Source organism: Aphanomyces astaci (genome assembly GCF_000520075.1).
Source record: "Aphanomyces astaci strain APO3 unplaced genomic scaffold supercont1.11, whole genome shotgun sequence".
In the NCBI taxonomy this organism is placed as follows: Eukaryota; Oomycota; class Saprolegniomycetes; order Saprolegniales; family Verrucalvaceae; genus Aphanomyces; species Aphanomyces astaci.
In genome coordinates, this window is record NW_009798274.1 from 287489 (window position 1) to 305975 (window position 18487).

General features: G+C 53.9%; 10 protein-coding genes across 14 annotated transcripts; 3 read left to right on the forward strand and 7 right to left on the reverse strand.

The window, feature by feature from the left end:
- Window positions 1–372: 372 nt before the first annotated feature.
- Window positions 373–1198, reverse strand: H257_05733 (hypothetical protein). Its single transcript, XM_009830698.1, has one exon. It carries the CDS (start codon window positions 1148–1150, stop codon window positions 848–850), a length of 303 nt encoding a protein of 100 aa, XP_009829000.1. The 5' UTR covers window positions 1151–1198; the 3' UTR covers window positions 373–847.
- H257_05734 (hypothetical protein) lies at window positions 1175–3495 on the reverse strand. Of its 3 annotated transcripts, XM_009830700.1 has the most exons (7): window positions 3385–3495; window positions 3181–3306; window positions 2917–3131; window positions 2440–2870; window positions 2319–2378; window positions 2144–2258; window positions 1175–2091 (listed from the first exon to the last, which is right to left on the reverse strand). In XM_009830700.1, the coding sequence occupies exons 1-7, from the start codon at window positions 3429–3431 to the stop codon at window positions 1295–1297; spliced, it is 1791 nt and encodes a 596-aa protein (XP_009829002.1). In that variant the 5' UTR covers window positions 3432–3495; the 3' UTR covers window positions 1175–1294. The 3 variants fall into 3 exon arrangements, with proteins under 3 accessions (XP_009829002.1, XP_009829003.1, XP_009829001.1); XM_009830701.1 differs by having other exon boundaries at window positions 1175–2258; XM_009830699.1 differs by having other exon boundaries at window positions 2144–2378.
- A 105-nt stretch (window positions 3496–3600) lies between these two features.
- On the forward strand, window positions 3601–4277 carry H257_05735 (hypothetical protein). The gene is made up of 4 exons (XM_009830702.1): window positions 3601–3722; window positions 3781–3877; window positions 3944–3998; window positions 4078–4277. The coding sequence occupies exons 1-4, from the start codon at window positions 3641–3643 to the stop codon at window positions 4195–4197; spliced, it is 354 nt and encodes a 117-aa protein (XP_009829004.1). The 5' UTR covers window positions 3601–3640; the 3' UTR covers window positions 4198–4277.
- An 892-nt stretch (window positions 4278–5169) lies between these two features.
- Window positions 5170–7149, reverse strand: H257_05736 (hypothetical protein; the record flags this gene model as incomplete). The annotated part of the gene is made up of 4 exons (XM_009830703.1): window positions 5170–5353; window positions 5968–6215; window positions 6263–6554; window positions 7103–7149. The coding sequence occupies 4 exons, from the start codon at window positions 7147–7149 to the stop codon at window positions 5170–5172; spliced, it is 771 nt and encodes a 256-aa protein (XP_009829005.1).
- Window position 7150: 1 nt separating this feature from the next.
- H257_05737 (hypothetical protein) lies at window positions 7151–11823 on the reverse strand (the record flags this gene model as incomplete). The annotated part of the gene is made up of 4 exons (XM_009830704.1): window positions 7151–7726; window positions 7863–7949; window positions 8313–11666; window positions 11716–11823. The coding sequence occupies 4 exons, from the start codon at window positions 11821–11823 to the stop codon at window positions 7151–7153; spliced, it is 4125 nt and encodes a 1374-aa protein (XP_009829006.1).
- Window positions 11824–11890: 67 nt separating this feature from the next.
- On the reverse strand, window positions 11891–13211 carry H257_05738 (hypothetical protein). The gene is made up of 4 exons (XM_009830705.1): window positions 13006–13211; window positions 12756–12958; window positions 12278–12706; window positions 11891–12192 (listed from the first exon to the last, which is right to left on the reverse strand). The coding sequence occupies exons 1-4, from the start codon at window positions 13175–13177 to the stop codon at window positions 11962–11964; spliced, it is 1035 nt and encodes a 344-aa protein (XP_009829007.1). The 5' UTR covers window positions 13178–13211; the 3' UTR covers window positions 11891–11961.
- Window positions 13212–13478: 267 nt separating this feature from the next.
- H257_05739 (hypothetical protein) lies at window positions 13479–15178 on the forward strand. Of its 3 annotated transcripts, none has more exons than XM_009830706.1 (3): window positions 13479–13999; window positions 14058–14328; window positions 14412–15178. In XM_009830706.1, the coding sequence occupies exons 1-3, from the start codon at window positions 13518–13520 to the stop codon at window positions 14643–14645; spliced, it is 987 nt and encodes a 328-aa protein (XP_009829008.1). In that variant the 5' UTR covers window positions 13479–13517; the 3' UTR covers window positions 14646–15178. The 3 variants fall into 3 exon arrangements, with proteins under 3 accessions (XP_009829008.1, XP_009829009.1, XP_009829010.1); XM_009830707.1 differs by having other exon boundaries at window positions 14424–15178; XM_009830708.1 differs by having other exon boundaries at window positions 14058–15178.
- On the reverse strand, window positions 14730–15178 carry H257_05740 (hypothetical protein). Its single transcript, XM_009830709.1, has one exon. The coding sequence runs from the start codon at window positions 15170–15172 to the stop codon at window positions 14750–14752; it is 423 nt and encodes a 140-aa protein (XP_009829011.1). The 5' UTR covers window positions 15173–15178; the 3' UTR covers window positions 14730–14749.
- Window positions 15179–15555: 377 nt separating this feature from the next.
- Window positions 15556–16672, forward strand: H257_05741 (hypothetical protein). Its single transcript, XM_009830710.1, has one exon. The coding sequence runs from the start codon at window positions 15567–15569 to the stop codon at window positions 16530–16532; it is 966 nt and encodes a 321-aa protein (XP_009829012.1). The 5' UTR covers window positions 15556–15566; the 3' UTR covers window positions 16533–16672.
- A 1355-nt stretch (window positions 16673–18027) lies between these two features.
- On the reverse strand, window positions 18028–18456 carry H257_05742 (hypothetical protein; the record flags this gene model as incomplete). The annotated part of the gene is made up of 2 exons (XM_009830711.1): window positions 18028–18220; window positions 18251–18456. 2 exons carry the CDS (start codon window positions 18454–18456, stop codon window positions 18028–18030), a joined length of 399 nt encoding a protein of 132 aa, XP_009829013.1.
- Window positions 18457–18487: the final 31 nt, after the last annotated feature.

An 18487-nucleotide genomic window follows, 5' to 3' on the forward strand; every position in this document is an offset into this window, starting at 1 on the left:
CAACCTTTATGGATTCAAAGGCAACGTGTGCGTCGACGACACGCGTCACATCACTATCACCTCCAAGCTCTTCATGGTGCTGCTGTCATCTATAACTTTACCTTGTACACAGATCGAACGGTGCCGCCATATTTTTCATTGGGGTTTTCAAGCGATACAACTTGAAGCGCATACTGGTGCACCTTCAACGTGGACTAATAAAATACTGCGAGGACGAGGTTGCATTTTCTTTTTATTCCTCTAGTATACAAATACTAGCTTTATAGTTGCAGATCTATATATTACTTTTCAGGCATGGATTTTAAAACGTTTTTGATATTTTATCGAACGAGTTGTATTTATACCTACCTGGCTTTGCGTTATCTTTCGACAAACGACCTTTCACAGGGATCTGGGGCTGGGACAACCACAGACAATTGCGACGGCATGTTCAGACACAGCCCCGCCACTGCCGTCATCGCCGCTGTCACGTCACCTATCAGCGACGCCAACGCGAGCGCCGTCTTCAGCCGTGCTGCTAGCCTCAACGTCAAGTGTTCTCGGGACGACGACGTCCTCGTGATGGTGCCGCCATCGGAGGAATACTCACTCACGCTGCTGCGAAAACAACTCAACAACATCGGATTTGACCATTCCCGCGGCGGCGTCCAAGCACCAGAGCGAACGACACCTGCATCGTCGTCGTCTCCGTCGGTGCATATTGCGAGCCTTACATTCGTCCAGCCTACCACGCCGCCCACATCACCTCAACCAAAGGACCTGCTGCGACACCACATGAAAACTCGACAGAAACTACAAACTCTCGACAGCACCAACTGCCACATCATGTACGTCGACGGTGTGGACGTCAGGAGTATGTCGACCAGGCCAGCGCCACCACGATCATCATGTCCGACGGACCACCAGTACAAGGAAGGGCTGAGGAAACGCAAGAGCAACTACATGTCCGTCGACGTTGTTCAACAGATCGACGACAGTAGTGACGACGTCGCCATGGACCCGACCAACCACGAATCCCCTCAACACAACCTGGACGCGCATGCTCAGAAACTGTCAGAGTTCCATCGAGATACGTATGGCTTCCACGCATTAGATCACGGCTGCGGCAACTACGCCGCCTGTAGTTGATACTCGTCTCGTCCGTCATCATCGTTGTGTCTATTATCCCATGTACAATCTATGAAACCCCCTTGTCCGACGTCGTGACCGATGCACACATTGCCTACTTCATCACAATAGTCCACCCTTGCTAGCTTGTTATAGTATTATTTCTCCAGCCTAAATATTCCATCGACTAGAATTGACGGAATCCTGCACCAAATGGCTGCTGCTGCTGCTGTTGAGGTTGTCCGTACTGTGGTTGAGGCTGGCCATATTGCTGTTGTCCATATTGCTGTTGGCCATATTGCTGTTGTTGGGGCGGCTGTCCATATTGCGGTTGGCCATATCCTTGCGGAGGCTGTCCATATTGCTGCTGCTGGGGCGGCTGTCCATATTGAGGTTGGCCATACGAAGGTTGCTGCGTAGGGGCTCCGTACAAAGGAGCTGGCGCTCCTCCTAACGGACGGGGCTTGTTGGGGAGGCCCGCGAGCGTGTCCAGTCCGTGGAAGCTGTTTTGAGGCGCCAAGCCCGGTCCGCTGGGCTTCTGTCCTCCGGTGGCCGACGGCAACGACTGGCCCAAGTTGGACAAGTCAAACAAGTTGGAGCCCGCGCCCCACGCGTCGTTCGACTTGGCCGCAGAGGGCGGTGCAGAGCTGTTGGTTTTAGGCTGGGAGGTGTACTGCGCCGGATTGCCAAGCGACTGTACGGGCGCCGGGGGAGGAGCTCCGACGAACGGAGCCGACTGGCCAGTTTGGCTTCCGTATTGACCGCCATATCCTTGGGCTAGAGGTGGCTGCAGCTGCTGTTGTTGTGGGGGAAACCCGCCAGGAAACCCGCCTTGAAATTGGTTCAAACCTCCCAGGGCTGGCGGCGGTGCAAACGCATTGAACGCAGCTGGAGGGGCTTGACTGGGCGGTTGGCCAAAGTTCCCATACCCTCCAGACTGCTGCTGGGCCACAGGCGCGACTGCAAACGGGTCGAACGTGTGCACTGCCCAACGCTTTGTTTAACAAAAGGTTCACCAGAATGAAAAACAACATACATGGAGCGGCGGCTTGGGCGACGGGGGCGGCAGGAGATCCGCCAAAGAAGTCCTGGTCCAAGAGCGACGGCGCGTTGGACGGCGCGCGCACTGGCTCGTCGTCGTCGGCGACAACCTGCACCACATTGAAGCACCAACAAATAAAATACCTCCCAAAATGAATATTGAACCGTACCGAATCATCCTTTTTCGTGGCTCGCTTCGTTTTGGACGTGCGGCGGGGCTTGGGTTTGACCTAACAGCAAAGTCGCCTGTCACATTACCGTTTCTGCGTAATATACGAACGAGTCGCCCACCTCTTCTTCGGATTCCGCGTCGTCGGCTTGCTTGGATGCATATTTGTCACGACTGCCCGTCCGACTGCCGCCATAGCCATTGTCCTGGTCTCGACTGTTGGTCCGGTCGCTGTTACTGCCGCCGTAGCCTCCGTCGTTGCCATACCCGCCCGCGCTTTGACCACCGTATCCGCCCGCGCTTTGACCTCCGTATCCGCCCGAGTCGTTGCCGTAACCACCCCCCGAGCCGCCGTACCCGCCCGAACCCGAGTTGCCGTAACCGCCGCCGCCACTTTGGCCACCATAGCCGCCCCCACTGGAGAACCCGCCCGTGTTTCCCGTGGAGCCCACGCCAATGTACTTATCGCGCAACCGCTTAGCCTTGTCACGTTCGTCGCGGATGCGGTCGTTGTCGTTCAGCATGTCGAGGATTTGCTTGACCTTTTCCCGCACTGCAATAACACGTTATGAAAGTTATATGGGGAGAGATAGACGTACCACCCGCGCCTTTGTCGGCAGACCCGTCGTAGTAGTTGAAGTCGGACAACGTGCGGAGCTTGAACATGTGATCGCGCGCGTTCTCGACAACGCGTTCCGTGCCGTTCTTGATCAAGTGGTCCAAGAGAGCCAATGCCTTGAACACGGTGCGCCATTGACGACCTTCCGCGTCCATGGCTTCCCACACCTTCTTCATCACGAGGTTGTAGGATTCGCTAGCGGGAATGATAGTACCACCGCCAACGATGTGTGGAAGGATCGTACTATTCGTAGGTCAACTGGGCAATTTCATTCAGTAACGTGCTGGACGCGCCCCAGTTTTTGTTTGACAGCGCCTCTTCCAGCTTCTTTTCCGTGTCCGTGCCCATCTTGGACTTGACCAGCCCCTTCCTATTGTCCGCGATATAATGTGGGATACGAACCCATGCATGACTCGCCTAGACATGCGACCGTAGAGGATAGACTTACGCATCATCGAAGGCGTTCTTGAACTTGTCGATCATGAGCTTGTCCATCGTACCTCGCTCTCCCCCTTGTGCAGTCAACTGAACGGTTGCAAAAGCGTTTGTCGAATCTGGCAATAGATGAAATCCTTTTACGGAAAAACGAAGTTTTCATACGGATAGTTCGAGTATATCCGGATAATTGTAGGCCCTCTACAGGAGAAGAGTGTTGGTTTTAGAACGCACTTGAACGAATCGCACTTGACTGTTTCTTCGACAACATGGAGGTCCCGACCGACGACATCCGCTTCCAGATCGAGCTCGAGTTCATCCAATGCTTGGCGAGTCCGTCGTATCTGAACCGTACGGTGCTTCATGCATCATGGACGGCCCTTACGACGTTCACATGCGCGCTACGTAGATTTGGCGATCAACCAGTACTTTGAAAACCCGGCCTTCCTCAACTACCTGCAATACCTCAAGTACTGGAAGAAGCCCGAGTACGCTCGTTATGTCAAGTAAGTCCACTTGTTGCGTCGCTTCCTTGCGGATGTCTCGTGTGAAAGCCCCTGACATGTGATCAGCTACCCCCATGCGTTGACGTTCCTCGACCTATTGGACGACGAGAAGTTTCGCCAGGTACAGATATGACGGCACTGGTGCTCGAGAACTGTCAACCAAGGATGTATCGATCTACTGTAATGATGCTCTCCATTAGATGATCGCCCACGATAACTTTCGCGATTTGGTGCACCAGCAACAAGGGTTACATTGGATGCATTACTACAATAATCGCGTCAAGGCAGCGGCCGCACAAGCAGCAGACGTCGTCGAATAACATAACTATACACTGCATATACTGCGTCTCCCGCCCGCATATAGACATTTGCTCCACCAGAGTCTTTCTTGGTACCACCATAACGTTTGCACTTTCACATTTATACTTCGAAGCAAGCATAAATAGATATAGCGACCCCCCTCTCGTACCCTTTGGCTTGATATATGGTGGTGAGAAGGTTGAGGAAGCAATAGAATAGGCATTAAATAGTATGAAGTCCCAGTTTGATCGAGCGACCGATCTTCGTCGAGGACCGTCGTGCAGATATCGGCCGCCCCCTACACATGTACTTTGCAGTCTTCCTCACTGGACTGGACGACACCCCGCCCCATGGGAATGCACGACGAACGTTACTCTCATCACATGTCAGGTTCATCGCGTTCCCGAACATCGAGGACAATGGAGTCGCTCAATGGCTCCACTTGGACAACGAGCTCGACATGGGACTGTCGGCACACGATATAACTTTATCGGTTTGGACAATACCCTGTTGTGATTGGTGGAATTGTAACTAAAGCGATTTGATTGGCTATTCGATTTGTCACATCACCATGGAAATGTCCTTAGGGCTCCTCTGGATGCCACATTTTATGTCATAAAATAGCGAATTTCTCCTTAAAATGTAGAAATGACAAAGTCTTCCATTTTTGTCGTCTGGATACCACAAAATACAATGCTTTTATTCCAAAATTGAAGGCCAAAAAGGACGAAATTATGGCATAAATAGACCGAAAAGGTCCATTTCTCATGTAAAGACAGTCTATCAAACCAGTAACCCTCGCATTTCGAAAGATCGCTGTCAACCTCAGGAGTGAATCATGGGACTTTAGACGGACGACCTCGACATCTCTTAAGGAGCTTGTGTACCAAGCGGTCGTGGTTTGGAAATGTGCGCGCAGTGGATACAAGAAGGAGGCGTGGATCAACCATAGCCAACCTCAAGGCCCACCGTTCACGATGCAACAGCTCAAATCAAGACTCGTTATGTGCCGCGCAAATCGTCAAAAGGTTGCGATGGAGGCATCTCGTTCCTCGAGGTCGAAGTCGAGTCCACGGAATGCCGAAAGATTTCGATGGAGGCATCTTGTTGCCTTCGAGGATTTCAGACACCCACATGGCCCCAGTCAAGACAGCGCCTTCGGCGTCGTCGAAGGCGCTGTCGGAGCACACATAGTTGTAGCTTCATCTGAGATGCGTGTAACTTTCGCGCGCAATCAAATTTTCAGCGAGATGACAGTTTCATCATGTGGATCCAGACGGTTTCTCAAACATTGTTTTTTGGTGTTTTGGTCAAAATCTCAAAACCCATTTATGGCATAATTTTATGACATTGTATCCAGAGGAGCCCTTAACTGTTATTAATACTTCTGAAATTGACATGCCGACCTAGCGTGCTAGTAGTATACTTTGCGTGATATCGCAATATTCGCTGTCACTGTGCATGTCCATTGAGAGCATCTCCACCGGTTGGGACTTTTGACCAGGCAATATACGGATAATGTTCGGATAAATGAGATTCCAGCGACAACGTTAAGTTTCATTTTCCCCACCCGTCAGACTTATATGCACGGGACGAACAGGGGATAATAATGAGTGCATTTACATCAACAAACAGCTTCCACGACACTCGCGTTCCATTATAGACCGAACTCGTTAACGTTTATAGCATAGGGGCACCAACACGACGGGTTCAAGACGCCGGCCCAGAACCCCTCATCGGTCGTTGACGAGGATCTGGCCTCACGGCTGCGGAGTCTTGGCGGGGGCTACCGTGACGCGCTTTTTTCTTCGGGCACCGTGGTCAGCAGGAATGCCTGTCGTCCGCTTCGCCAGTGCAGCATATCGGCGGGATGGAACGGCACGGACTTGTTGCCAATGATGCTGGTGTTGCCGTCGGCAAAGCGAGGCCGCTCGAGAGTGTTCACAACCAGGTCCAGGTTGAGGGGGTAGGGTGCATGATTGCCACCATCTTTGGAGATGGCATCATTGCCCCACACATGTCCCCCCCGACGACGACGCTACCCGACGAAACCGACCCCATCGACCTGGACCTGCTTGTGAACACTCTCGAGCGGCCTTGCTTTGCCGACGGCAACACCAGCATCGTTGGCAACAAGTCCGTGCCGTTCCATCCCGCCGATATGCTGCACTGGCGAAGCGGACGACAGATCGGCGCCGACGTCGGCACCACAAATCTCGTCGGCGTGAAAGCGGCATGCAGCAGCACGTGTTGAATGCTCACGCCCGCCACGATCAACGTGATGTCGAGGAGGGCGGAAAACGCGCCGCCGCGGAAGCAGTTGAGCAGCGCCTCGCCGTACGAACGATGCGCGGCGCTCTCATCCGTCAAGGTGTGCCTTCGTTGGTCATCAGTGTAAATTGAATGGGAATTATTATAAAGATTGCATGCTGTACTGTATTTGACTATGTTGAACAGTACTTTTGTATATTATTTTAGATTATACTTCGAAGTATAACTCTTCCGGATAGCATAGGTCGGGTGATATCTTGACTATGATAGGGATTTTCGGTACTGACTGTGAACTTATGTTTGGACTTATTGAGACCCCGATAAAACCAACGGGTGGCAGTACCGGTATGTGTATAATCCAAAATCAGTCCTATCTAAAGGGTTAACCGTATAAATCAGACCTTTAAGTCTGACGAGTGGAGTGCCCGTAGCCTCGCTCAATGCTACTTTACTACGTAGTACCTCTTTACACCCCGGTAACACACTTCAAATGCCCTTGAACCTGTAAAACCTAATAAGTCTGTGTATTGTGTTTTGAAGGATTTTGGTCTTTTTTGAGAGCGAGAGTGATTATTATTAATAATAAGTACTGTAATTATTAATAATAGTAACGTTAGTAAACAGTATATATTCTCGATAAAACTCCACTAGGACGGTAGACTTTTCAAAATCCCGTCCAGTAAACCGCTTTTCGTCCACATTCTACTGCCGCTGCTGCTGCGCCTTCAACTTGGCCACCATATCGCTCATGTTGTGGGCATCCGGCACTAGATGCACGTGGTCCGACGGCACCTTGTCGCATTCTTGGCGTCGAATCGGGCCTTTGTCGGCGCGTTCCGCTGGGACGAGCGCCAACGTCGTCGCATGGGTCAACGGTGTCACAACATTCTTCAACTCGACAGCCGACGTGAACACGCTCTTCTTCCCAAACACGTACAGCCCGAGGCGGGCGCGGGACACGGCGACAATGGCGCGCCGGACGTCGCGCAGGTGCCCCACATGCCGCGTGCGCACGAGCGAGAGCAGGACAAAGTCGCTTTGCTGGCCCTGGAACTCGTCCACGGTCGCGATGGCGTTGGGCAGTCCGAACGCCGCCTTCCCCGGCTGAAACAGCGACCAAAGCAGCGCCTTCTGACCGGCGTACGTCGTCAAGACGGCGATGCGATCGGCGGCATACCCAATCAACCGCATGTACTGGTACACTTGGACCAGGTACAGCCCTTCCAAATGGTTTTCATACGCGTGCAGTCGAGGAGACGTTTCCGACCCCCCTGGTACCTAAAGATGCAATCGAACAAGTGAGAACCAGTGGGACGACGCGAAATGGCCATTGGATACACAGTGTCGTGGCCATTGGATGCACAGTCGTAGCCATTGGATTTTGAGTCGAGGGGGCGATATTGATTGGACGTACATCGATAAACTGAAACGTATGGCGAAACCCAGCGTTGGCCGTGGTAAACTGCGGCGCTGACGTCACCGACGTCAAGTCGGTCAAATGCTACCAACAAACATTAGATGATTCCCAAAATAGAATTCAATGAAAATGGGAAAAAAATATTATCGATTTGGTACAAATTATTTCAATTCATATACCATATTATATATATGAAATATACACATATCAACTAAAGTAAAATCCCCGTTTCTGTCACGTTGAATCCTCGGCAGATTGATTTAGCACGCCAATCAGATTGCAGGAAACCAGTATCCACATCTAATTAATGTGTTTGACTTCAATTAGTGTGATACCAATCACCACAGGACACCGTTTTACATACAAAATTCAATACAAGTTTCACAGTACAAGGAATCCGCACCAAAGCCCACATGTTGGGTATAAGGACAACCAATAGTACAGTACCTTGTATTTCCACTTGAATAGCGCAGCAATGGACGGCCGCGTGCGGCCTTGTCGGTCGAGCTGGACGGTCGGAGCTCCGAGACGCACCAGTCGCGTGAAGAGGCTCTGATCCAATTTAGAAAAGTCGGCTAGTGGGCGGTTCTGCACCACGGGGGGGAGCTGCTCGTGGTCACCAAAGAGCACCACGCGGTGCAGCTGCGACGTGGTTTTCTGCAGCAGCATCGGAATCAGCGACTCAATCTCGCTCACTTGGCCCGCCTCCTCCATCACAACCGACTGGTACTGGAACCCCATGTCGATGAACCGCGACCGATTCATCGCCGCCTGCGTGCACGTCATGGCCACGACCCGCGCGTGCTTGACGAGGAGGAAGTCGCCGCGCTGTTTCGGCGTGCGAAGCACCTCCAGCGCACTGAGCGTGGCCAGTTCGTCAAACAGTCGAGCAAAGTACGCGCGTTGGTCCGCCCCGTTTGAAGCGTGGGTGAACTGTGTCACAAACCTGGTAAAGTCGGCTGTCGGGGGCGACGCCAATGCCGGACCGAGGTGCCGGGTGTAAAAGTAGGCGGCTTGGGCACACGAGTGCGACGCGCCAGACGCGGCGGCGGCGCCGCCCACCGCCTGCGCGATGTACTCGACTTGGTCAAGGAGGACACGGCGTCGCGCGAGCAGGAACGCCACGCGGCCCGCCTTGGTAAAGTCGTTTTCAAAGTCGGTTTCATCGTCCGAAGAACCGACGACGCCGCCGCCCCCCAGTCGAAGCAAATGGCCCGGGTCCACTACGCGCTTGGCCTTCAACTTGGCGAAAATGTCGTCCAAGGCGTGGTTGGCGTGCGTGACAATCGCGATGCGCTCGGTCGGGTACGCTTGGTACAGATTCGCAATCAACTGCACGGCCACGTCCGTCTTGCCCGTGCCGGGGGGGCCCACCACGAGCGTGAGGCCGCGATGCATGCCGCTGACAATCGCGTCGACTTGGGTGGGTGTAAACTGAACCGCCGCCGACGGACGTCCATCTGTCGTATGCGATGACGTTGAATCGACTTGCAGCACCACGTTCTGGTCGCCTTGGTCGTGCTTTTGGATCAACGTAAACGACAACGCTGCGCCACTGCCGCCTTCCTTGGCGGGACTCGTGGCCTCGCCATTAGCAATGAATTCGACGTTTCTCGCATTGGGAAATGACGCGGCGGCGTGTGCTTGGTTGGCAAATGTATCAAACAAGGGGACGGAATAAGAGGTGGAGGTTTGGAGGGACGGATGGCGGTGGTGGGCCGACGCGGGGTCGCCGTACCCGAGGAACACGTCGGCCAACCACGCAGGCAGCACGCGACTCGGCGACTGTTCCCTCAAAATGTCTTGGATCGTGTCGAGCACCGCCTTGAAGTTGTTGACTTTGGCGTCGCGGCGGACCACGACGTTCAAGTGCGTGTACACGTCCGTGTTGGCCTCCGCCACATCCTTGGCGTACTGCGCGCCGTCGAGGGCTACGCGGAGGACGCGGCGGGTGCCTTTGCCCTTGGCCCGCACCAGCGTTCCGTCCGGATGCTCGACGAGGTCGCCGATGGCGGTGCCGTGCCCGTCGAGCACTTGCAGCACGGACGCGCCGCGGACGCTTTGGACGCCGTGCTGCTCGGCTGCGTTGAGCACCGACAGCTTGGCTTGATCGTCGTCATAAGGGATCGCAGACGCATCCACGTGGACAAGGAACACGACGTGGTGCCCGGGCAGCTGCAGTGCGGCATCCCACGCTTCTACGGCCTCCGGGGCCAGATCCACATTGACTTGGGCAAGGACTTGAGCCGGATGCAGGTGGCCGATCGACGGCGGGTCCACGCGGACGATCTTGACGGCATCGACGGGGGCGGCCATGGGGTGTCGGCGCCGAAACACTGGGCGGCCAGATGACGAAGAATTTGGTTGGTGATGCGACGACGATCCGGGCTGAAGAACGTGCAGCACATGCTCGAGGTCCAACCGGACGCCGTGCGCCGCTTCGAGACGGAACAGCTCGTAGTTGCGGTAGAGGTAGTCTTGAAGGCTGAGAAACTGCAGGTTGAGCTTGCGCGTCGACAGAATCAGCGGCTGATTTCGATCGCCATGGGCGTGGTCGTCGTCGAGGGAGGCCGTGTCGGGGGCCCACAGGTCCGCTTCCGTGGGAAACAGCGGCAGCGCCGACAGCGTCGGCGGCGCATGGAGCGCGAACCGGTCGACGAATGCATCCACCAAGTCGATGTTCTCGTCCGACGGCTGGACCAGCCCCGCGGCGATCGCAAACGGGAACAAGATGTCGTCGGGCACGAGATTCAATTGGGTTTGCAGAACCGACCGGTTACTTAGCGACGACAGCGGCAGCAGCGACAGCGCGCGCAGCGACTCGTGGGTCGCGAACGCCGTCAGTTGGAGGGCATGCGCGCGACTCGCGACGTTCGCCTTGTGCTCCACGGCACTCCAAGCATGTCCGGTCTGGTCATCTAGTGGAAAGTGCACGTAAAAGTGCAGCAACGCGACTTGCTTGGACAGCAATGGATGGTTGGTCACGACGGCGCTGTGCCGACATGCCATGAGCAGGTGCAAGTGCACTGCCAACGTCCGTAGGAATCGCCGCGTCGGCAACTGACTCATGAGGTCCACCCACAGGTCCAACGCGTGCGCGACGTAGTGCACAATGTCGTCCTGGTCGTCGTCGTCGTCGGACGGATCGGCCGCCGCGCGCAACAACACGGCCTTGAGATCGTTGAGCAGGCCGACGTAAAAGTCGCCGTCGAGGTCCACGACAGGAGAAGACGAAGGAAGGACCTTGCGCTTCTTGACCACGGGACTCGAAGAAGATGGTGCAGGGGGGCTGGGGATGCGGTTCTGCCAGTGCCGCTTGAGCTTGGGGTGGTCGGCAAACACCAAATTCCGCTGGATGTCGGACAAGTGCTTCCACGTGGGAAGGGACGCGTACTGCAGCATCGTCTTGGCCACATGGGCGTGCTCGAGGTGACGGATACCATGTGTGAGGAATCGGAGGAAGCGCGCGTGCTCACGGAGACTCCAGGACGCAAACGCATGGCCATGCTTGAGGCGGAACAACGAGTCGATGAAAGAGGCATACTTGGAACCATCTACTGACGTCCACAGTCGCCCGTCTGTCTCGTTCGAGAGCGCGACGATCGACAACAGCAACCACTTGTCGGTCGCGTGCTTCTCGGCATTGAAGTGAAGCCACAAGTAGTTCTCCAAATACCCCGTGGAGCTCAAGAGCGTAATCTCGTGGTGGTGATGCGACGAAGACTCTTTGGTCGACACGTGGTCCAAGAATGTCCTGTAGATATACGTAACCAGGGTGGCGTCGTACGCAGCCACCGCCTTCTACTGTCCATCATGAAGATCCCCATCGACATATGCATGATCGACCTACCTCATTGGTCCACTTCTCCGACAAAGAACTCACACTGCGCCCAGTCCAGGGGTCCCCTGCTTCCGAGCTCGTCGGCGTCGGTGATTTCTTCACAGCAGCTTTCCCCATCCTGTGAATCGTTTGAATTTCTTGTAGCCGCAGCCGCAACACAATGCATATGATTGGACAAAAGATTTGTTTCTAAAAGAGCCAATCCATTTCAGCTATCCTAAATAAGCGGTTTTAATTGGACAAAACCATCGTACTTTATTGGATGATTGAGGTTGCCAAGCGACCCAGTAATGTCATGTCGTCCTTGCACAAGACGAAATGGTACGGCTTAGAGGGGGCTGCCGCTGCTGGCTCCTTGACGAACGGATGGCTAAGGGAGAAGAGCGCTCGGCACGCACCTTCGTCGTAGGGTTCGTCGCCTTCGACCATCGGGACGGCAATCATACCTCGCTGGTTGAGCCACGTCGCTAGCACTTCGCTCGCGGTCTACAAAAATGCAGTCAGTCATGCGTCATGCTCACACACCATAGATGCGAAGCCAAATGCAGTTGTTTGCATGATCAATACGTACCCGCCGTGCATCAAGTTGGACGTCGCACGTCTCCGTGGCCTGGTTGATCGAAGCATTCGAGTTGTCCACACGTATCGTTTCGGAAGGCAAGTTATGCTGAAAATGCATGCGTTGGTGGGCCGTCGCGATGTCGGATGCAATCTTCGACCACGTGGCTTTTTGGATGTGGGTTAGCGAATCAAGTTGGACGGAAAAGCAGGCCACAACGTCGATTTGTTTGCCCTGGCAGAACCGCACCATGTGGTCGTATGGGCTGAACGGCGAAACGTCGCGAATGCATTGGACTTCCACAGGGTGTTCTGGAAACCTTCGCAAGAGGATTTCTAGCTCGTGGACGGCAAAGTCACTCACGCCAATGTGATCCACAAGGCCAGCCGAGCGCAGCGTGGTCATGGCGGTCCACGCCTCCACGAGCGCAACAGTTCGAACCTCTTGGGGTGTCAGCCAGTAATATGCGCTTCGTCGGGGGGCGTCGTACCTGTCCGTGGACTGCGGGGGACAAGAGGGCGTTCGGGTACAGCACCACGTCGATGCGGCCAACGTCGAGTTTCGCCGCGACGTCTTTGCATTTGCCGCCTAACGTCGCCAACGACCACGTCGAGCTGCATTCGCAAACGATGCAAATGTCGTCTCTAGTTATATGCGAGTCCTTGGACATGAGATCTCGCAGCGCTGTTTTGGCTACGATTGTATGTCATGGAATTGGTCGAACGAGGTGGTTGAACTACCCGCCGCTAGCTGGGACGCGTCGTCCGGGGCAGTGATGAAGACACCGTACGCTCCGAGTCCCAATGCTGTCGTCAAGTTGCGACGATCGTCGTCGTTGCTGGAAAGTGAAAAGAGCACGCGGTGCCGATCGCGGAACAAGCTCCGCCGGCCCGAGAACGAGTACGCCCACATTACTGTATCGTGTCGACTATAACGAGAGCTTAATTGTTCAAGTTTGGTGGTAACTTGTGCACCTTGAGACGTTTCACATTAAGTTAGTACGGCAGTTACAACTTTGTGACCCCGGCTTTCGGCGCTATTTGTTGCTATGCTCATTTTATGACGTGGCGTCGCTGAAGTTGAGCAATTGGCATCAGTAACGACAAATGGTGCCCAAACACATGTAGTACCCTATATTGAGCCGTGTCCTTGGTGCTAAGGGACAGAGCTCTTGGTCGCGGATGTAACTGCTCAAACTGCCTGTTCCGACTTTCCTACTTACCTGCGGTTTCAGCCCCAAAGCTGGACTCGAATGAGAAGTGACGCCGCCGCAGATACCGTCGGTGCATCCCCTGTTGGTTTGACTTCTTGTCCCACGGTGGAAGTGCATCCGAAAGACATTGTGGTCGTAAAGACTGTCAGCAGAAATTCGTATCACCATCCAACGATCCAAGAGGTCGACGAAAGGTTGCGCAGCGGCGTCGGTAGCATGGGCACGTTCAACTTCGTCGTAGACACTGGCGACACAAGTGGGGCGATATGGTTACCGCAACAGAGAGAAGACGACGCGGCGGCGGTGGTCCTCGCAGGACAGGACGCACTTGTTTATGGCGATACCGTCGAGCTATTTGGCACCGTTCCTTCGATAGGAGGCGGTTGGGAGGAGCTACCGGTGGGGTTTCTCCCGCTCGGGGTGACTGGATTGGTGAAACCATCAACTTCCGACGAACAGGTGCTAGCACTGCTAAAGCATCACACATCGTCGCGCCCTATTTCGCCTGCGCGATTTGTCGTGTACGTTTGTGTACTTGGGTCGAGTGGTCACGACATTGTTTGATCTTTCTGTGGCTAGCCTGCCGCCACCCGGGGAGAGTGCCATCATACTGGGCAAAACCCCCGTTCCCTTCCACGAACCTGTGGTATTAATGACGTTGGTGGACTCGGACATGGACAACTCGACACCCCCTCCTGTCGCACTGAACAACAAACTTACAGCGGGTGTGAACAACTTGATTGGCAAGCGGCCTCGATCCCTCACAGGCGTGTCGACCAAGGGCGAACTCCACGTCGCGTTTGAGCGACCGGATGCTGCGCCATCGCGTCCCATCAGCGCCCTCCACGAGGTACAATTCATGAAGTGTTTGTGACTTGTTAGTATAGTATACGCATGCTCAAGTTGGCGATACACTGTTTTGACTTAACTTAGTATTGTCCACAGCAACCTGCATTGTTGTCCTTGTTGAGACGAGTGACGCTTCGGATTGTCACCACGAATCGAGTGCGGCACACATATGATGGTCAAGCCATCGGGCACTGCCCACGCACTGGTGTGCTTGTGTGCGGGCACAAGAAGACGATGTTTGAATTCACACACAAGCTGCATCCCGCCGCAGTGACATTTTGCATTGCTAAAGTCAAGATGATGACTTCCTCGAGATAGACCCGAGCACTGAACGCCTGCAATGTCAGCGATGGAGGGGCACATGCACATCTTTCACTTTAACTAATGAATCGACAACCAACAGGAACATAAACAAAAGAGTTTTACGCAACTTGTTCGTTTAAAGCGGCAGCGGCGGCCACCGCCGCTTCCCACGCCTGACTTTCTTCCCAATAACTGATCCATACACAGTTCGGACAGCTGGAGCCGCAGCATTCATGGCTCGCTGGAGGCTCAGGTGCTGGCTGATGGGCATGTGGATCGGCCAAGCCGACGTCCTTCGCCGCTACCCACGGACGGTCCAAACTGTTGGGCAATTGAATGCGGAACGGAGTTTTTGGGTCGGTGGCCGATTCGTCCGAGATGATCTTGGCAATTTCATTCGGTTCCCGGCCAAGCGACGCAGACAAGCTGGGTGACAAGATCACGAGATCCCTCAGAGCTGGTCGCCGTCGAGGGAGCTGCGCGGAGAAGCTGACTGCGCGGATCTGTGGGCGTCCAAGTGCGACTGCCAGCATGCCTTTCATGTCGAGAATACAAATGTGATTTGTCCAATTGCAACCCGTAAACGATAGCTACACGCCGTCGTCACACTCGAAAGCGACCAATCAGACGCGTCTTATCTGCCCTTTACCAACGCAGGATTTGAGAATGATAGCCAATCATAGCACGTTAGGTCCAATATCTAGCCAATCAAATCTACGTGTTTTGCCCTGTCGCTCCACATTGGGTCAAATGTTTCTATACTAAACCTTGTATGGCATAGTGTGATCAAGTAACAATGATTGAAGCAGGATCAATCCTAAATTTGTCGTTGAAAAAGCCTGTTATCCACACAGTTGGACTACGTTCTGATTGGCTCAGGGGATCGCCATTATCCGGACACGTAGTCATCCCCAACGAACCACCACTTTTTGCAACATGCGCCGAGTTCTGTCGACAACCATTGTCCGCGGCACCGCCCGCTCGCTGCTTCTTCGGTCGCAACTGTGCCACCCGCTTGGCTGCGTGTCCTACTCCAATTCTGCCCAGCTACTTCATCGGGTGTATGTGGGGAATATCCCGTACCGAGTCACGGAAAGCGACCTCGCGTCGATCTTTTCGCATTGTGGCGACATCGTGCACCTAAACATCGTCAGGAACGTCGTTACACAGCAGTCCAAGGGCTTTGGGTTCGTCGAATTTGATTCCCCAGAAGGTGTCGACGAAGCCCTCCGATTGACGGGCACCGTCGCCGCCGGTCGTTCGCTCGTGGTCAAGACCGCGACGCCGTCGCCAGCCGATACATTCGCCGAGCGCATTCCGCCCCCGCCTCCATCCTCCCAATTGTCGTCGGCCATCTCGGGCCCCAATCCTTCCCGAGTGTATGTAGGCAATCTCTTGTACAGCAAGACGCCAGCGGACATCGCGGCGCTCTTCCACGCATGTGGACCCATCAAGTACCTCAACGTCGTCTGCGAATCCAGCACAGGGCGATCCAAAGGGTACGCGTTTGTCGAGTTTGAGTCCCCGTCCTGTGCCGAAGTGGCGCTTCAGATGCATGGCGCGATCGTGGACGGCCGCACGCTTATCGTGAAGGACGCTGCCGAGAACAAACGCGAGCAGAAGCACCCAGGGTTCGATGTCGCGCCCGTGCCCGACACGGTGTACGTGGCCAACTTGCCCGAAGACGTCCTGGAAGACGATCTGCGCGGCATGTTCGACCACTGCGGTGCCATCGACTCGATCCGGATCTCCCACTCGCCAGACTTCGCCCAGACGTTTGCCCATGTCAAGTTCGCGTCCGACGAGTTCGTCGCGGCGGCGCTCGCACTCTCAGGGTCCGACTTTGACGGCGATACGCTGCTGATCCATCCGGCAACCCGTCGCACGCCCAAGACCTTTTAGACACACATTCTCGGATAATAACCCTGTACAAGTTTGCAGTTTTGTTTGAGGAAACCCCACAGCGACCTTGGGTGATGAATGCGTTGACGTGGTGTTACTGAGTGTGTACCTATGTTAGTACTTCTAATACTACACAGGGCAAAGCACTGATATAAAATGTACGTTAGTTATGGCGGCAAATCCCTCACCCACCTTGCAATGCGTTCCAGATCGGTATTAATACTCGCTACCGGTTCGCTACCGGTAGTTAGTATTGTTTTCTGTCAGAATATTATTTGACATAACGTAAAATGCCAATCTATGGGGTATGTGCCAATTGATGCTGTACGCAATCCAGCCAATCAATGAGTTCGGAGTTTGCGCGGCAAAACCTACATATTATGATAATGGCAACATGATGGAATGGCGCGCAGTGTTAAATTGACATGCCACCCAGCAAACCAAGACGGAGATACACTCCAGCAGAGCTGGAAGCTGCCGTGGTCGATGTCATCGATGGCATGCTTGGGACCGATGCTTCCGCTCTCTACAGAATCCCATACGAGACACTCATGTACAAGGTCCGTCATCGCAAGAACGACGCCGAGGTGCCTCTTCAGCGTCCCGGTCCAAAGACATCTCTACCAACAACATGCGAATCCGATCTCGTCGCATGGATTGCTGCAATGCAGTAAAACGGCTTTCCAATGGATCGAGCTGGTATCATCGTGAAAGCCAACCAACTCATCCGACGCCTTGACCCAACGCGCTCGCTCACCGGTGGTTGGTTCCGGCGGTTCATTGGCCGACATCCCAACCTGGTGAACTGGGTGGCCCAAGTGAATTCAATTGCTCGAAATAGCGTGGATATGTCCGGAGTGCAGCGACTCTACGAGTCTTTGGACATGATCATGGCGGAGCACAACCTCACGCTGGACCGCATGTTCAACATGGATGAGACCGCGTTCGAAACTCGCCGCAAGTCGAAGAAGGTGGTTGCCCTGAAGGGGTCTCCAAACGTTTGGGCCAAGACGGTGGCCACAAACTTTCACCTCTCTGTTGTTGCATGTGGAAGTGCCGATGGAACTCTCGTGCCGCCACTGTTTTTATTTCCGGGAGAAACACTGGAAAAAATCATGATGGGTTATTGCGATGTGCCAGGTGCTACTATTTCTACATCTCCTAAGGGATTTATGAATGAAGATTTGTTTTTAAATTGGTTGCGATTCTTTAGTGGTGCGGTTGACAAAGAAATTAAATGACCAATTTTACTGATTTTTGATGGCTTGACTTCTCATTTTTCGGCTGAGATTGTTGCTTTGTGTAATGTACTGCAAGGTATCTTGTTGTCTTTGCCATCGAATGCGACGCATTTGTTTCAACCCTTTGATGTCCATTTAAAACGGCAATTCCAAAAGCAATTTTCGATGAAATGATACTCGACGGTAACAATATTTTGAAATATATACTTCAACATAACAATTTCATGATAGTTACTGGCGACTTGCACTCCATCTCAAAAACCGCCGCTCTGCGCATCGCATCCCACGCATGGACCCGCCACGTTTTTCCTGCGAATGTTGTCAGTGGATTCAGAACATCGGGGATTTACCCCCTGTCCCTGGAGCAGATGAGGCGCCGTTTCGAGCTTTTTAAGCACGGAGGTACCCCGTCGACTCACGTCGAGGTCGAGTGGATCGAACACCAAGCTACGATACGGAGTGAATTACTACTCTTACCCTCCAAGGGAAAAAGACGGACTGGACGAAAAAGGATTGATGTCGGTGGACGGGTCCTTACCCTCTCGCTGCTTGCCGAGGTTGACACCACCAAGGAAGAGCAGATTGCCGCTGTCAAACAAAAGAAGTTGCTTCAAGCCAAGCGAGCGAAAAAGAAGGCCAAACGAGGACATGGTGCCGGTGTCGATGGCGCCGCCGACGGACATGATGGCGTGGCTGCACTGGACTTGATCGCAT

Bases quoted from the DNA above. Each gene is read 5' to 3' on its own strand.
- H257_05733 (XM_009830698.1), bottom strand. From the start codon at position 1,150: ATGATGACGGACGAGACGAGTATCAACTACAGGCGGCGTAGTTGCCGC.
- H257_05734 (XM_009830699.1), bottom strand. From the start codon at position 3,431: ATGGACAAGCTCATGATCGACAAGTTCAAGAACGCCTTCGATGATGC. The intron at 3,307-3,384 runs GTAAGTCTATCC...CGCGGACAATAG, and splicing joins AAGAACGCCTTCGATGATGC to GAAGGGGCTGGTCAAGTCCA. The intron at 2,871-2,916 runs GTACGTCTATCT...GTGTTATTGCAG, and splicing joins TGCCGACAAAGGCGCGGGTG to TGCGGGAAAAGGTCAAGCAA.
- H257_05735 (XM_009830702.1), top strand. From the start codon at position 3,641: ATGGAGGTCCCGACCGACGACATCCGCTTCCAGATCGAGCTCGAGTTC. The intron at 3,878-3,943 runs GTAAGTCCACTT...ACATGTGATCAG, and splicing joins GAGTACGCTCGTTATGTCAA to CTACCCCCATGCGTTGACGT. The intron at 3,999-4,077 runs GTACAGATATGA...GCTCTCCATTAG, and splicing joins ACGACGAGAAGTTTCGCCAG to ATGATCGCCCACGATAACTT.
- H257_05738 (XM_009830705.1), bottom strand. From the start codon at position 13,177: ATGTGGGCGTACTCGTTCTCGGGCCGGCGGAGCTTGTTCCGCGATCGG. The intron at 12,959-13,005 runs GTAGTTCAACCA...ATACAATCGTAG, and splicing joins CGCGTCCCAGCTAGCGGCGG to CCAAAACAGCGCTGCGAGAT. The intron at 12,707-12,755 runs GTACGACGCCCC...ACACCCCAAGAG, and splicing joins CCCCCGCAGTCCACGGACAG to GTTCGAACTGTTGCGCTCGT.
- H257_05739 (XM_009830706.1), top strand. From the start codon at position 13,518: ATGAGAAGTGACGCCGCCGCAGATACCGTCGGTGCATCCCCTGTTGGT. The intron at 14,000-14,057 runs GTACGTTTGTGT...TTCTGTGGCTAG, and splicing joins TCGCCTGCGCGATTTGTCGT to CCTGCCGCCACCCGGGGAGA. The intron at 14,329-14,411 runs GTACAATTCATG...GACTTAACTTAG, and splicing joins CCATCAGCGCCCTCCACGAG to TATTGTCCACAGCAACCTGC.
- H257_05740 (XM_009830709.1), bottom strand. From the start codon at position 15,172: ATGAAAGGCATGCTGGCAGTCGCACTTGGACGCCCACAGATCCGCGCA.
- H257_05741 (XM_009830710.1), top strand. From the start codon at position 15,567: ATGCGCCGAGTTCTGTCGACAACCATTGTCCGCGGCACCGCCCGCTCG.